We start from the raw sequence: 14,933 nt of genomic DNA on the forward strand, positions 1-14,933 counted from the left end.
GAAGGGAAAACCCCAGCAGTTAATGACAGAAACATTGTGAGTTCTGTACTAAGTAACAGATGTCAAACAGGACTGTTTTCATGAGAAGCACACTAAATCAGTGGTTCTCAAACAGATGTTCCCAGACATTCCCTATTTTGATCAGAAATATAAAAAAATGGAAAAAAGTAATTGTATATAACATTAATCTAGTCCTGAAAGTCTCCTGAAATGCATCTGATTACATTTGTATTTTAATTGCTAGGTTTGACAGGTGGGAAACAGTGGGAAGTTGCAGTGGGAATTTACCAAATAGTGCTGGAAACTGCATGTGCAGTAAGAGAACTAAAGAACCCTGTTGTATAGCTACAGTTATTAAGCCAGTTGAGCCACATTTCCTACAGTCATCTTAAAAAAAATGGTTTCACACAAAAGGAATTAACCAACAGGAATGAAACTTGGGCTCAATGAGGTTCTGCAACCAGTGGCCCTGTGCTTTCTAAACACATAATCTGGAGCACAATTCCAACAAGACAACTCTTGTTCATATTCTGCTGCTGTATCAAGAGTTTGCTTTGAGGAAATGGATCCTATGCCATGGCCAGATGCAATGCAAGATCTATACCTGATTCAAAATGTGTAGGATGTTACTGGACATCACTCCACCCCTACTGCAAAATGTGCAGAAACTGATTGATTATTCAAGATGCATGGGATAGATTATAACTCTATAACTTCATGCTGAGACATCTGGCATGTTATATTACACATGTTCCATTAGGAACCTCTACAACTCGCACTGTGTGTGATATCGGCAATATTATTATATTGTTACAAATACTTTATTTACATTGTTAATAATTTATTGTTCATGGTATCTTCTTTCTGAATAGCACTGCAATCCGACACTTACTTCTGGGTGCAGCTATTTTTTATTTATTTTTTTATTTATTGATGATGAGTATATAGATTCAGTAGGGCAATGGGAATCTTTCTCTTGAATTGAGCATTTCTTACTAAATCACACTGAACGACTTTAAAACCATCTTAACCAGTACATTATGCATACAGGTTGAAAATTGAGAATTCCTTCCAACAACGAAAGAAAGCTTTAAATGAATTTGCTTTTTTCTCATTTCCCATCTGATCTCACTCTGTAACTCTCTAGTGATTTTCTCCAATGTGTGGAGCTTTATTGGTCTAAATCTTCATCCTAAATGATAATAAATATTTTTTTCAGGTATTTAATTAGTTAATTCTATATTTCTATTTTTTTTATATTTTTAAGCTTACTAACACATAGTTTTTTTTATTTATCATGTTCTTGTTCTAATGAAAATAGTTTTTCCATACCAGTTCAGACCAGTGGGTGGAGCTCGGGGAGTATTTTTCCTCTTTTCTCTTAACAGTACTGTTTGGCAGTTTTGTGTGAGAGCAGATCTCCTCCCTGCCAAGGCCAACTACAAGCCTGTTCCACATTTTTCAGAGAAAGCAATGCAACTTTACAGTTTTTGCATGTCTCAGAGAACAAATGCATCTTTCATAAACCTGCTGTAGCAAATTGGAAAGTATTCACTGAAAAACTGCCATGAAATTACATTTTTCAGGAGAGGAGAAAATGTTGCTTTGAGAACAGAATGACCCAGTTTTTAAAGCGTCAATTGCTCTATCTGTGCTCTTCCCTCAAAACGTGTTCTGGTCTTGTAACAGTCACTTTCTATAGAACTATGTAGACCTATTCTATATCACAATTTATTTCTTAATTTTAGATAATCTAAATCTATATCAATATGAACAATAGAAAAGGCACTAAAAGCCAAGCAAACCAAACCAAAAATTACGTGACAGTTTTTATGTTACTTTCACATTAAACAGAATAATTTAATGATTGTCATGTATTAGTTATCCTTGTAGCCAATCTATTGGCTGAACTGTTCTAAAAGACATTACTAAGAAATAGTAGTAGTTAAGAAGTATTGCTGTTGTAACTGTTGTTATGTTGCCCCCCCTCCGCTCTTTCTCCTCCCCACTCATTAGCTGGTGCATGTAGAGAGAGAGTCTTCTTCCAGTTCAACAATTTGCAGTACAAGGCACACGTAAAATCCCAAAAATTGTCAGTGTGCCTTGTAATCTGGTTCTGTGTTTTTCCAGTCAGGTTGTAAGGGGCAGTAAATCCACTCTGCTGAAGTCCAGGGTTATAAAGGAGTTTCAGCCTGCACATTTAATGTGCGCAATTACCAGCTACGTGGTAGCTGGTGGCTTGTTAAAACAAGCTACGTGGGTCGAACCGCAAGCTAATATCACCCTGGCTTACTTTAATATAAGCTTAGGAAGCTCTTTACTCACCCAAGCTCTTTACTCACCCAAATAGTTTTCAGTAGAGAAATTTGTGTAGATTAACATCCAGCGCTCGTTTGTCAGAAAATGTTTCTTTAAGAATGACAGTTTTGTTTACTTAGCCTAGCTTTACAGGTCTCGCCAATTCTAAGGAAAACATGGTGACACCCCCTGTTTGTCACATAATGCACCTTATAATCCAGGTTGCCTTGTGTATGAAAATAGACCAGAACATAGACATTTATTGATAGTGCACCATATAATCCGGTGCACCTTATAGTGCGGAAAATAAACTATGGCCCCAAAACAACTAACAGTTAAAATAAATAAAATATTTCTTAGATATTCTAGGTTAAGCATCTTATTTCAGCTTTTGAAATCAGGGTGGAATGGAAGTGTTACTGGAAACAAACTGAACCTGCTAGCATTAACTGTTTGCTGTTTAACACAATACAAGCAGTATTAACTACTAAGCAAACTGGTTAAATTCAGTAAATTCAGAGCAAACATTATTATTATTATTTTTTACATTTGCCAACAACTGTGTAAACCAAACTGTGACATTTGCGAACCCTTATACTCAAGTGCTGGTGTAAAAATGGTTCACCAAGATTAGTAGTGCTTTCACTGGTGTAGTATAAAATATAAAGTTCCAAAGTGTGGTTTTTTTTTTTTTTTTTTTTTTTTTTTTGGGACATATCCTTGCTGCCAAGTACGTAGTGTCTTCTCAAGCTCAGACTTTCTGTTGTAACCTTAGCATAAATTGTCACTTTACATACAGTATACTTCTGCCTAAGATGTTTGGTATTTATTTATGGTGACCATGGTGTTTTATTCTACTGGCAATATATTACTATAGAGATTAACCCAGCCAACATGCTTACTGTGGCCATGGGTTCTGAGTGGGTTTGAACAAGTGGGACTCAGGTGGGCTTACCGTTAAAGACCAGAATCAGAGCTTTATTCTGATGTTGAGAGACAGATATATGTTTATGGATGCTGTAGCGACTCAAAGTCCAAAACACTGGTTCAGCATTGAATATAATTTGCCTCTAGCCTGCAGCTAACCCCAGCTAGCACTGCTGGAGCAGTATTAGCATTAGCCGCTAACCACTCTAAGTGCTGTTTTTGCTGTTTAGCATTGAGTATGATTGGCCTGTAGTCTGCTGCCAACCCCGGCTAGCACTGCTGGAGCAGTATTAGCATTACCCGCTAACTATGCTAATCACTAGCTCTTTCACCGTTCAGAGGTGAAAGAGCTGTAGTCTGCTGCTAACCACCGTGTTAAAATAAGATACAAGGGGAGAAATCTGGAAATCTAAGCTTACTGTAAATAAACAGAAGCGCTTTACTCACCAAAATAAACAGAAGAGAAATCTGCGTAGATTAACATCCAGTGCTCGTTTGACTTTAAAAGAATTGCATTGTTTGCTTAACTTAGCTTTAAACTACAAGTCCTGCTGAATTAGAAGGAAAACATCGCGACACCCCTGTTCCTGACCAGTGTTGGATAAAGCGCCTTATACTCCGGTGTGCCTTATAGTGCAAAAATATGGTACTAGTTTGTGTGCAACCCATTTTGATTTAGATTAAATGTGTAAATCTAAATTTAATTAACATTTACATTATGACTAGACTACAATTGAACCTGTGCACAACCTGCCCCCCTGGACCATTCTCCAGGGCTTGAAAACAGCTTTAACACTTGACTAAATGTACTCAAACAAAAGCTTTTAATTCTACATTGTACAATCCAAAAGGTGCCCATGTTTAACCCTTTCTGGTCCCATCTCTGACATTCTTCTAGTAGTTGGAGCCAAATTAAACTTGTGGAAAAAAACTTCTGGTTCCCAGTTGGGCAACTCTCACAGGCTTGACCTGGGCATGTAATCAGAGAAACAAACTGCCATTTTATACAGTTGAATGCCTACATCTTTAAATAGCTACATTCACCTATTAGAAAGTGTGTTTGGATACTTTTGCTGAATGGTTGTTGTGTTTTTTTGTAAGTTTTCTCTGCAGTCCATTTCTTTTAGACTTTCTTGAGGAACCCAAGAAGACACAGTTCTACATGTATGCACTGCCTTTGCTCTCCATTTGGGAAGATAATAGAACAGGAGGCACAGAAACTCGAAGAGTGTGAACGTCTGTGCTGTCATCTGCGATAAACCTGACAGATGTGACCTAGAAGAACGGGCTGCCAAAGCTCTGACAGGTTCTTCCCTCTGAATCTGGACAGACTGATTTAGATCCTCCATCACGCCTCGCTTCACGCTCGACCAATAGGCGAGCTCTGCTACTCTGTGGCTGTTGCTAGGCAACCCCTCTCTCGCTCCCCCTCTGTGCCCTGCTTTACTCCCTCTCACAGAGGAGAGTGGTGCTGCTGTACAGACTGGAGGCTTTAGACAGGATTGGTGTTGTGTCGAATTGAGCTGCCTGGTCAAAACGTGCTACCATGGTGTATATTTATAGATAAACAGGCAGGTAGGTTACAAACACATTATCAGAAAATATGTTTTAAGATAAAGTAAAGGCAGGATATTTCTCCTATTTGTTCTAAATCACATTTACACTTTTGTAACGCAAAAGCCAATAAAAATAATATGATAAAAGAGTAAAATAAACCTGAGGAAAATCTCTATGCATGCGCAGTACGGCTAGATAGCACATATCTATGAATAGCACAACTCGACAGAACGTTCTCGCGGGCAGAAAACGAGTTAGAGCAAGGTAGTCTTAGTAAAATTACTGACCTCCACTAGGTCTCAACTTCTCCTGTGGACCAAAACACTCCTTTAAAATCGCTGATACTAAGAATAATAAACAAATATTCTATAATTAAAACTTAATACAATCTTTCTTTTCTATTAAAACCATTCAAAAAACTGTTTATCGAGGCGAGTTTACATAAACAGCATATCATTTGAATTGGTCTGGTCACCAGAGGGCGCTCCTGAGTCAGTCCAAAATGAATAGGTTCTTATGCACCGTTAGCTATTTCGCTGCTCAGAGGCAAGTATGTGTTATAACAAGCTACATGGGACAAACTGCTAGTTGATAAACCAAAAAAAAAAAGACCAGAAAATACACATTTGTTGATAGTCCACTTTATAAGTGCACCTTTTACTCGAAAAAATACGGTATAACCTAGCTAGTTACATGACCTGACTGCAACAAGGTGAAATGCTATTTGCGCTGCATACACCCTCCTAATGTTACCTGGATCTTACAAATCTTATTTACAGCACTAGAGTTTACACATGTAAACACTTCTGAAACCAGGCTTTAAAACCCACAGACATTTTTTTTTCATTTCAGCACACATACAGTGATATCAAATGTCAAGGACAGATTGATCAAAATCATAATTTATATGTTTGATCATTTTTATACCTAAAAATGTACTGGTTCTCTTAAGACAGAACAATGTCAGATGTTTCAATACTGAAGACGTATTTTTAAAGCTAAAAAGTATTTAACCTCAGTGCTCTTGCTTTAATTTCAGCATCAGCTCACCAACCGTTAAGCGTTTAGTAGCAGAAATGAGAACATGCCTGTTGCAAAATATATATATATATTTGTTGTGGGAAAATGAAAATATACATTATATATACATAGCACTAAATTTCCGAACACTATAGAAATATCCTGGAGAAGTATTTTTAAATTTGAGTTTTAAGCTCTTTAGCTCCATTCAACCCCATACATTAAGGACTATCTCGCGGGCTCTTCTAGTGGCTCTATCAGTGATTTTCTTATTATTTCAAGGGAGCGAGGAATTGGGTCTCCATATTGCCATAAACCGGCACTGGTATAAAAATAATAATAAGAAGAAGCCCCTTAATTTCCCAGCGCAACGAACATGTGCACTCAGAGATGTTGGCAGTCAATTTTGGTTCAATTCAGTGCAATCATAAATAAAAATGTAAACAATCATAAATTTATCCATGTGCTTTTTTTTACTGCTCGTCTGTCACATCTATATTTTAACACAGATACACCTCTGCTGTTTAAGATGTTCAGTTTAAAATCCTGTTTTTTTTTTTTTTTACCTTTTTAGGAAGTGTATGTTGTACTGTAATGTAACTTCCACTGAAAATGCTCTGTGTTCTGAGTTAATGCATTACCGCGATAGGTCGTGAGATGGCGCTGTTGGATAAAGATGTTTAATTCGTGTGCTCCGAAATCTGTACCTGGAATCTTTAGTTAAACGTAAATTAAAACATTTATGATCACAAATCTGTTTTGACTGATGACAGATGACATGTCTCTCCAAACCATCACTGATTGGTGGAAACTTCACACTAGACCCCAAGCAGTTTAGACTGTGTGTTTCTCCACTCTTCCTGCAGACTCTGATCCCTTGTTTTACAAATTAAACGCTAAATTTACTGATGATCAGTGATGGTTTGAAGAGTCATGTCATCTGCTGGTGTTGATCCACTCGGTTTTATCAAGTCTAAAGTCAGTGCAGTGTTTTCCCACAAAACCTTACAGCACTTTATGCTTCCCTCTGCTGACAACTTTTACACTTGGCACACTGCCCAAAGTATCAGTTGGACCTATATAATATTATAATATTCTGAGACACTGATTTTTGGGTTTCAACATTAAATTTATTAAACGCTTAAAATAGATCACTCTGTGTAATTCATCTATATAATATATGAGTTTTACATTTTTAACTGAATTACTGAAACAAAGTAACTTTTCAATAATATTCTATTTTTTTTAGATGACTACTATAACCATTGAATTTAATGCATTTAATTACTATGCAAATATATTTTTAAAAAAGCTTATATCTTCATATAGACTACATACGTCTGATGTTTTTGCTGGAGAATGATGTGTGCAGAGGACATGGATCGTGTATAAACCAATAGTAACCATGACAAAAATTCCCTCCACAGCATAGTAAAAAGCAGACGTTTGGATATTTTTTTTAACTCCTTTAACCACAGATGCAGCTCCTCCTCTTTAAAAGGAGGTGGATATACACTGCCTGGCCAAAAAAAAAAAGCTCACACACTAATATTTAGCTTTGATTGCAGCAGACATTCACTGTGGAATTGTTTCAAAAGCTTCTGCAATGTCGCAAGATTTATTTCAATCTAGTGTTGCATTAATTTTTCGACAAGATTTTACACTGATGATGGTAGAGTCTGACCACTGCACAAAGTCTTCTCCAGCACATTCCAAAGATTCTGATATGCTCATGTCATCAGGGAAGAAAAAAAATCCATTGATGGAATAACCTGGTCTATATTCAGTATATTCAGTTAGTCAGCTTACCGGAGGTTCAGCACATACTGTTGCTGAACCTAGACCTGAAAAACGGCAGTCTGCTGAACTGTTGGGTTTTCATAGCTAGCTACTTTACGATTAGTGTCCACAGCAATAGCTACTTTATGCTGTATTTACTTTAAATATGATACAACAGCCACCAAATTAATATGAACTGACCGAAAATTCTAACAATTTCAGCAGAAGCAAACTTTTGAAAGTGGGCCTAGCCGATTAAAAGGTAAAAAAATGATCATTAGTGCAATACTAATCAGGGAGTAAGGCTCCTTTTGAGCCAATTATTTTGGACACACTCAGGAGCACTCTTTAGCAGTTTAACAAACCCGGAAGAGATTATCCAGAGATAATTGTCCTTTCCATGCTTCCTCTGATATTGCTAAACTGGAGCTAATGCTAATGCACACTGAAACATCATCAAATCTGTATATTAGTATAGTGGTGGTAAAAAGTTCTGTCTAAGAAGGAATAGACCATAATGATCTATCTATGAGACCAGCTAAGTCAAACTGGTTGCACTAATAGACCAGCTAAACCAACCTAAATGCAAACACATGCTGTGCTGTTCAAAAGCTAAACTACAAACATAATGTATTCTCCCAGCCTCTATATCCCACCCCTCTCCTCTTTTTAATAATCATGAAGTCAATGCATAACTTTAGTTATAAAACTAGATCATAAAGTGTGTTCCAGTCTAGACTGCCTTCTAAAGGAGGCTAAATCCAGGGCAACAATGTTTATTTTCAAATCTAAAACATTTTCATTTATCATTTCATTAGTCTAGTCTTGATCATGTCTATCCATAATGACGCCATTATTACATCATGGCTTTATATAATGATGGCTGAATATGGCTGGAAGCAAAAAAAAAAAAAAAAATTTCATGTTATCAAATTATATATTCAGACTTTAAACATCTTTAAACATAACATTTTTCTACACAAATAAAAACAAGATGTAAAGATGTTTTATATGGTGTAATAATTAATTATAGAGATAACATTTTATCTGAACAATTACTGAACAATTACAATATCACTTACAGTTGTGGTCAAAAGTTTACATACACTGTCTTGAGTTTTCAATAAGTTCTACAACTCTTATTTTTCTGTGATAGAGTGATCGGAACACATACATGTTTGTCACAAAAAACAGTCATAAAATTTGGTTCTTTCATAAATTTATTATGGGTCTGCTGAAAATGTCACCAAATCTGCTGGGTCAAAAATATACATACAGCAACATTAGTATTTGGTTACATGTCCCTTGGCCATTTTCACGGCAACTAGGCGCTTTTGGTAGCCATCCACAAGCTCCTGGCAAGCTTCAGGTCGAATGTTTGACCACTCTTCTTGACAGAATTGGTGCAGTTCAGCTAAATGTGATGGTTTTCTTGCATGAACCCGTTTCTTTAGCACTGTCCACATGTTCTCAATGGGGTTTAAGTCAGGACTTTGGGAAGGCCATTCTAAAACCTTAATTCTAGCCTGGTTTAGCCATTCCTTTACCACTTTTGATGTGTGTTTTGGGTCATTGTCTTGTTGGAACACCCAACTGCGCCCAAGACCCTACCTTCGGGCTGATGGTTTTAAGTTTTCCTGCAGAATTTGGAGGTAATCCTCCTTCTTCATTATCCCATTTACTTTCTGCAAAGAACCAGTTCCACTGGCAGCAAAACATCCCCAGAGCATAATACTACCACCACCATGCTTGACAGTAGGCATGGTGTTCCTGGGATTAAAGGCCTCACCTTTTCTCCTCCAAACATATTGCTGGGTGTTGTGGCCAAACAGCTCAATTTTTGTTTCGTCTGACCAGAGAACTTTCCTCCAGAAGGTTTTATCTTTGTCCATGTGATCAGCAGCAAACTTCAGCCGAGTCTTAAGGTGCCTTTTCTGGAGCAAGGGCTTCTTTCTTGCACGGCAGCCTCTCAGTCCATGGCGATGTAAAACACGCTTGACTGTGGAGACTGACACCTGTGTTCCATCAGCTTCCAAATCCTTGCAGACCTGCTTCTTGGTGATTCTTGGTTGACTCTTGACCATCCTGACCAATCTCCTCTCGGCAGCATGTGATAGCTTGCGTTTTCTTCCTGATCGTGGCAGTGACACAACTGTTCCATGCACTTTATACTTGCGTATAATTGTCTGCACAGTTGCTCTTGGGACCTGTAGCTGCTTTGAAATGGCTCCAAGTGACTTCCCTGACTTGTTCAAGTCAATAATTCGCTTTTTCAGATCCACACTGAGTTCCTTTGACTTTCCCATTGTAGCTTTTGTAGCTGAGTCTAATCACTGGGTCAAATGAGCCCTATTTAAATGGGCTCATGAGAAGTCAACAGCTGTAGTCAATCAGAATCACTTACAAGAAGTGAAGAGACCATGACATGAAGCTAATTTGATTGACACAACTCGCTACATCACCAAAATTGACAAATTTTGTTGCTGTATGTATATTTTTGACCCAGCAGATTTGGTGACATTTTCAGCAGACCCATAATAAATTTATGAAAGAACCAAATTTTATGACTGTTTTTTGTGACAAACATGTATGTGTTCCGATCACTCTATCACAGAAAAATAAGAGTTGTAGAACTTATTGAAAACTCAAGACAGCCATAACATTATGTTTTTTTACAAGTGTATGTAAACTTTTGACCACAACTGTAGTTAAGTGGAGTTGCTTTGTCAAAACATCAACGTGCCCTATGCCAACTTGTGATTATAATGAAATGCTGGAACATTTTCTGTTTGGGAAGTTTGGGAGAAATTAAAAACCATAAACCTTACATGTCAAATTAATCCAAAAACAGCTATATTTAGTATTTTTGAAGGTACACTCTCAGAATCGGAAAAATATATTGTTTGGTTGATTTTTTGCATTGTGAAACAAATTATGAAACTCAAGATGTCACATGAAAATTGATCATTTATATGCATCAAGTGGATGTGTTTTTAAACAGTTTTTTTTTTATATTATTATTTCTGAACTCAGAAGACGAAAGAAAGGCTTCGGGTCTCCAACCACAGAGGTAACAATCTTGGGCATGTAATAATGTTAATGTATGTGTAATCTTGTTGTGTGTACTTGTAAATTTGGAATTAATCAATAAAGTTTCTTTAAAAAAACAAAACAAAAAAAAAGCAATATGTACCCACATTTTTAACCCGATTCCCCAGTGGTATTCACCAACACAAGCGGGTCTTTGGTTTGTTGGATCAGATCTTCAGAACATCAGATATTGCAATTGATTAGCTGAAATATGTATTGTTGACTCTCTCCTGTCGTGGATCCTCGGTTTCTGACAGCAGGGTGTCCTTCATGTTGACATTTTTCAGAGAATGTCAGTACTAGTGTAAATACCAGTGTTCTGCACACACAAGACATGAGTGATAATGAAATCTGGAGCTCAGTTGTGCAGATCTGTTGTGTGGATTATCCTTGACTAACAGTGAAAATATTCCTGCCTTTACAATATACCTCGGGTAGCATGGGGTTAACCAGGGGTACCATTTCAAAACTGGGATTTGAACCCAAAACCTCTGCAGTTGCTAGCTTACCACTCTCACATGTAGTCTTAATTTAATGTCTAAAGTGCTCAGATTTACATATTAATCCATGAGATTTATCACAGGTTATTACAATCTACAAATTTCAATTACAGGTATCATCTGTACCGCGCTTATAAATAAAACCATCACAAACGTCTTACGAAGATTTAATGTACATTTATTCTTAACACGTGGAACATATAGTATAAAGATTTCATACTGAATAAATGATATTCATTAAGCCAAAAAAGGAAAAAAAAAGGAATTTACATCAAGTTTTTAGCTACATCGTCTGAAATACAAATATGCAGAATTCATATCACTGGGGGGAGGAGGGTAGGGATGACTTCCTTAAGGATTGCCTATGTTTGGTTGAATGTGTGAAGCTCGCTTGGAGCCATAGACGTTTTATTCGATATATTTCTCTACACCCGAACCGATCTGTTAGGGGTCACAGTGAGGGGGGAGGAGTCCTGTGCCCCTGATGAATGAGAAGGAGAATGGGTTAAATAAACACATGGCAATGCGCAATGAAGGGATCTTGAGTGTAACCTTTAATTCGTCAAAGATTAAAAATGGTGAAGAGCGCCAAAACGTGAGAGAGAAGGAGGAAGAGAGCAAAAGAGTGTAATGTACAACATTATTTACACTGCAGCCTGGACTGCACCTGGAGCTCAAGACCAGTCCTAAGAGGTGATTTTTCTTTAAGGGTCAAGTCATACAATCGAGGGACAAAGAAGAGGTCGGGGTGTTGTAGGTTCACGATACTTTGGGGGGAAAGCCTTCTTTTCCTCTCTCAACATGAACTAAAATCATTTTTAAAAACTACAGTTTTTGCTGCCAAGCCAGCGTTCTCAGTGTGAAACAGTATTATTACAGTATGTTTACAGTTGTCTTTTTAAGGTGTACAGTACAAAAAAAGTCCTACAATCTACTGCACAGGCCTCCCATTTACAAATGTCTGTTCACAGCCGACGACCTGGTTCCTTTAGGGCTGAGTGTATATGTCATCCAAGTTACAGCAACTCATACCACACACAAGAGTCTGAAACTGCCTCCAAAATACAAACTAGATAACAGTGGTCTCTGTGTCCGCCAGCCCAGCCAGCCCGAGGGGAAAGACATGGGCACTTTTATTCCCCAAACTCACTGTAAACGTGACAGCAACTTTGGTTACAGTTTTATTTAGTTTAAATTTTTTCTTTCTTTTTTTTTCCTTTTAAATCTACTTTATTTCATTAAAAAAAAAATGTCCCCAAAGGGCAGCGCACTCTCGTAGGCTAGGGTCTCAAGCCGCTCATCCGTGTTAGTTTTTCTCTTAACCATATGTGTTAAATTCACTACGACTTTGTGAAATCCTTCCTCAAGAGAGAAGCAAAGGTAGAAAGGACAGACAGTGGAATCTGAGGTGATTTTGCATAAATTAAAAAGAAAAAGGAGAAAAAAAAAATAGTCAGTCATTTTTCGCCCGTTACATTTTCCCCGCTCACACAAAGATGTGAAAAAATAGGGAAGGGGGGGAGGAGGAGGAGGACAAAATCCCACTCCACAGCCGTCATGACTGGCCGATCAAAAACAGTACGTCACAGATCACGTGGGACACCAGTGAGTTCATGAGGGGGGATACGGAGACGTCTAGTAGCCGTGACTCGTACAACGTGAACTCAGAGTGGTTCTCTTCCACCTTGGCGAGGGCGTGCAGGGCGCGAGCAGCGCGCCGCATCATGTCCACACTGGTGGGCTCAAAGTGTGCCCCTTGCATGTGCAACAGCGAGCCCTGGCTTTGCTGGAACTGCGTGGCCGCTAGACTGTCCTCCAGAAAGCCTAGGAGGTTTCCCACGCTGCCCTTCTGCACGGCAATAGCCCGAGCGGCCGTGCTGTCCCCCTGAGCCAGGTTGGCCAGCAGCACCACGGCCATTTCTCGGCATACGGGCACCTTCCTCTCGCCGACCAAACGCACCAGCGAGCCGAAGAGTTTCTCCAGGCGGCTGAAGGGCGGCGTGGCCAAAATGAGGTCAACGTTGTTGTCCTGGATGCTGAGCTTGCTGAGGGTCTCAAGAACTAGTCTCTGGGGGGACAGTGCTCCATTAAGCCCCAGTGAGGGGAAAGGGTCAAGGGCTTCAGCTGAAGGACAGACAGCCCAGTGGAGAAGACCGTCCAGCAGGGGCAAACAGATGCTCTCGGGGTAAATGGAAAGGTCCAGTTGGCCCGAGATGTTCGCTAGTGTAACCAGGCAGTTTTCGCGAAGAGCCTCCAGACAGTCCCACCACCACTCGTCTCGTTCACAGCTCACTCCTTCATCCTCCTCTTCCTCTTTCTCGTACGTGACCGGAGCCTGCTTGCGCTCAGGGTGCCGGTGATGCAGCAGCACCAGACGACCCAGAACCAACAGCAGGCCCGCATGCTTGGACATTTCATGGTCATTGCCAGGGATGAAGGACAGGCTGCGCACGATGTTGGAGATGCAGACGCAGCGTCGGGCAAGTGCATGCTGCCAGTCCGACAACGTGCACAGCGGGGTTTCGTCTTTGCTGTGCGGCTCATCCTCCAGAATCTTCACACTGCTGTTCTGTTGTGCTGGACTGATGCCAGATAGTAATCTGTTCTTTTCTTTGTCACCTTCTGCGCTCTCTTGCGACACTTCTTCACTCGCTGAGCTTGGCCGAGTCAATGGTATGTCGTCCGCAGTGGCCGTTAAGCTCGATGATGTTGATGCCTTGTTTTCCGTGCTTTCCTCTGCCGATGGTTGATTTGAGGAAGGTCGAGGTTGAGAATCTGGCTGCCGCTCCTGTTCTTGCTGCTGTACACTTTCCTGAGTCTTGTCTGCCTCTTCAGAAACAGGCTCTGTTGTAGGAGGGGCCTTTTTCCGGGACTCTGTATTCGTAGCCAACCGTTTAGAAGGCTTTAGCAGCTCCATCTTGCTCTCGAAGTGAGTTTGGATGTGCTCTGTGGTGTCGCCTCCACCGACGCTCCAGTGAATCAGACCACTGTTGAAGGCCTGCCGCCGTCCCAGCCTGCTTGTGCGACCGATGACGAATGGATCTTTCTTCCGAACTACCTTAATGGGAAGCTTGTCGAATTTGCTAGCTTGCTTGGGTTTCTCCTCTGTTGCACTGTTGTTCTGTGGTGTAGATGACCTATGCTCCTTTGACGATGAACTCTGCCCTTCCATCTCTTCTTCAGATTTTTCACTGGATTTCTGGCCCTGTTGAGATCCATCATCCTTCTCCTGCTTCACCTGGATCTGGGACATCTGATCACTGCTTTTCTTCTCTTCCTCCTCTGCATCCTCCTCTTCCTCATCGTCGCTGTCCTCCATCTGTTCTACCTCGGGGCCTTCTTCGTCAGACATCTCAGGGTCTACAGCATTTGGATCGATCAGTGTACGTTGCCCCGGATCTCCAACCTCGTATTCTTTTAAGATGCCAAAGATCTCAATAAGGCATCGACGGAAGTATTCCACTATCAGTTCAAGGAAACCAGGAAGCTGGAATGGGGCAAAAGAGCAAAATGAGCATTACAGAAAACATTAAAACACACAATATTATTTGTAAAGCTATTATGCTACAATCATTAAAGAGCTCAAATCTCACCTGGCACAAATTAAAAGTGGAAATGCTGTTGTCATCGTACAAAAGAATATTGATTGTGTCCAAGGCCCACGTGCTCTCAGCTAACAAGCCAGATTTTAGGGACATCATGACTCTCCAGGCCTCTGGGGTTCCTGTATAGATATATTAAAAGGATTATGATAAGTCCAGA

At 39.7% G+C, this 14,933-nt stretch overlaps 1 protein-coding gene across 2 annotated transcripts in view; it reads right to left on the reverse strand.

Annotated features, from left to right (window-relative positions):
• Window positions 1-11,333: 11,333 nt before the first annotated feature.
• Window positions 11,334-14,933, reverse strand: part of arid1ab (AT rich interactive domain 1Ab (SWI-like)) — an 88,290-nt gene continuing 84,690 nt past the window's right edge. For both annotated transcript variants that reach the window (XM_049476172.1, XM_007253022.4), the window contains exons 19-20: window positions 14,765-14,895; window positions 11,334-14,658 (exon numbers count right to left, since the gene is read on the reverse strand). In XM_049476172.1, the coding sequence (XP_049332129.1) occupies window positions 12,727-14,658; window positions 14,765-14,895 (2,063 nt within the window). In that variant the 3' untranslated portion in view covers window positions 11,334-12,726. The remainder of the gene's footprint in view (window positions 14,659-14,764; window positions 14,896-14,933) is intronic.

This window comes from Astyanax mexicanus, chromosome 3 (assembly GCF_023375975.1).
Source record: "Astyanax mexicanus isolate ESR-SI-001 chromosome 3, AstMex3_surface, whole genome shotgun sequence".
Classification (NCBI taxonomy): Eukaryota; Metazoa; Chordata; class Actinopteri; order Characiformes; family Acestrorhamphidae; genus Astyanax; species Astyanax mexicanus.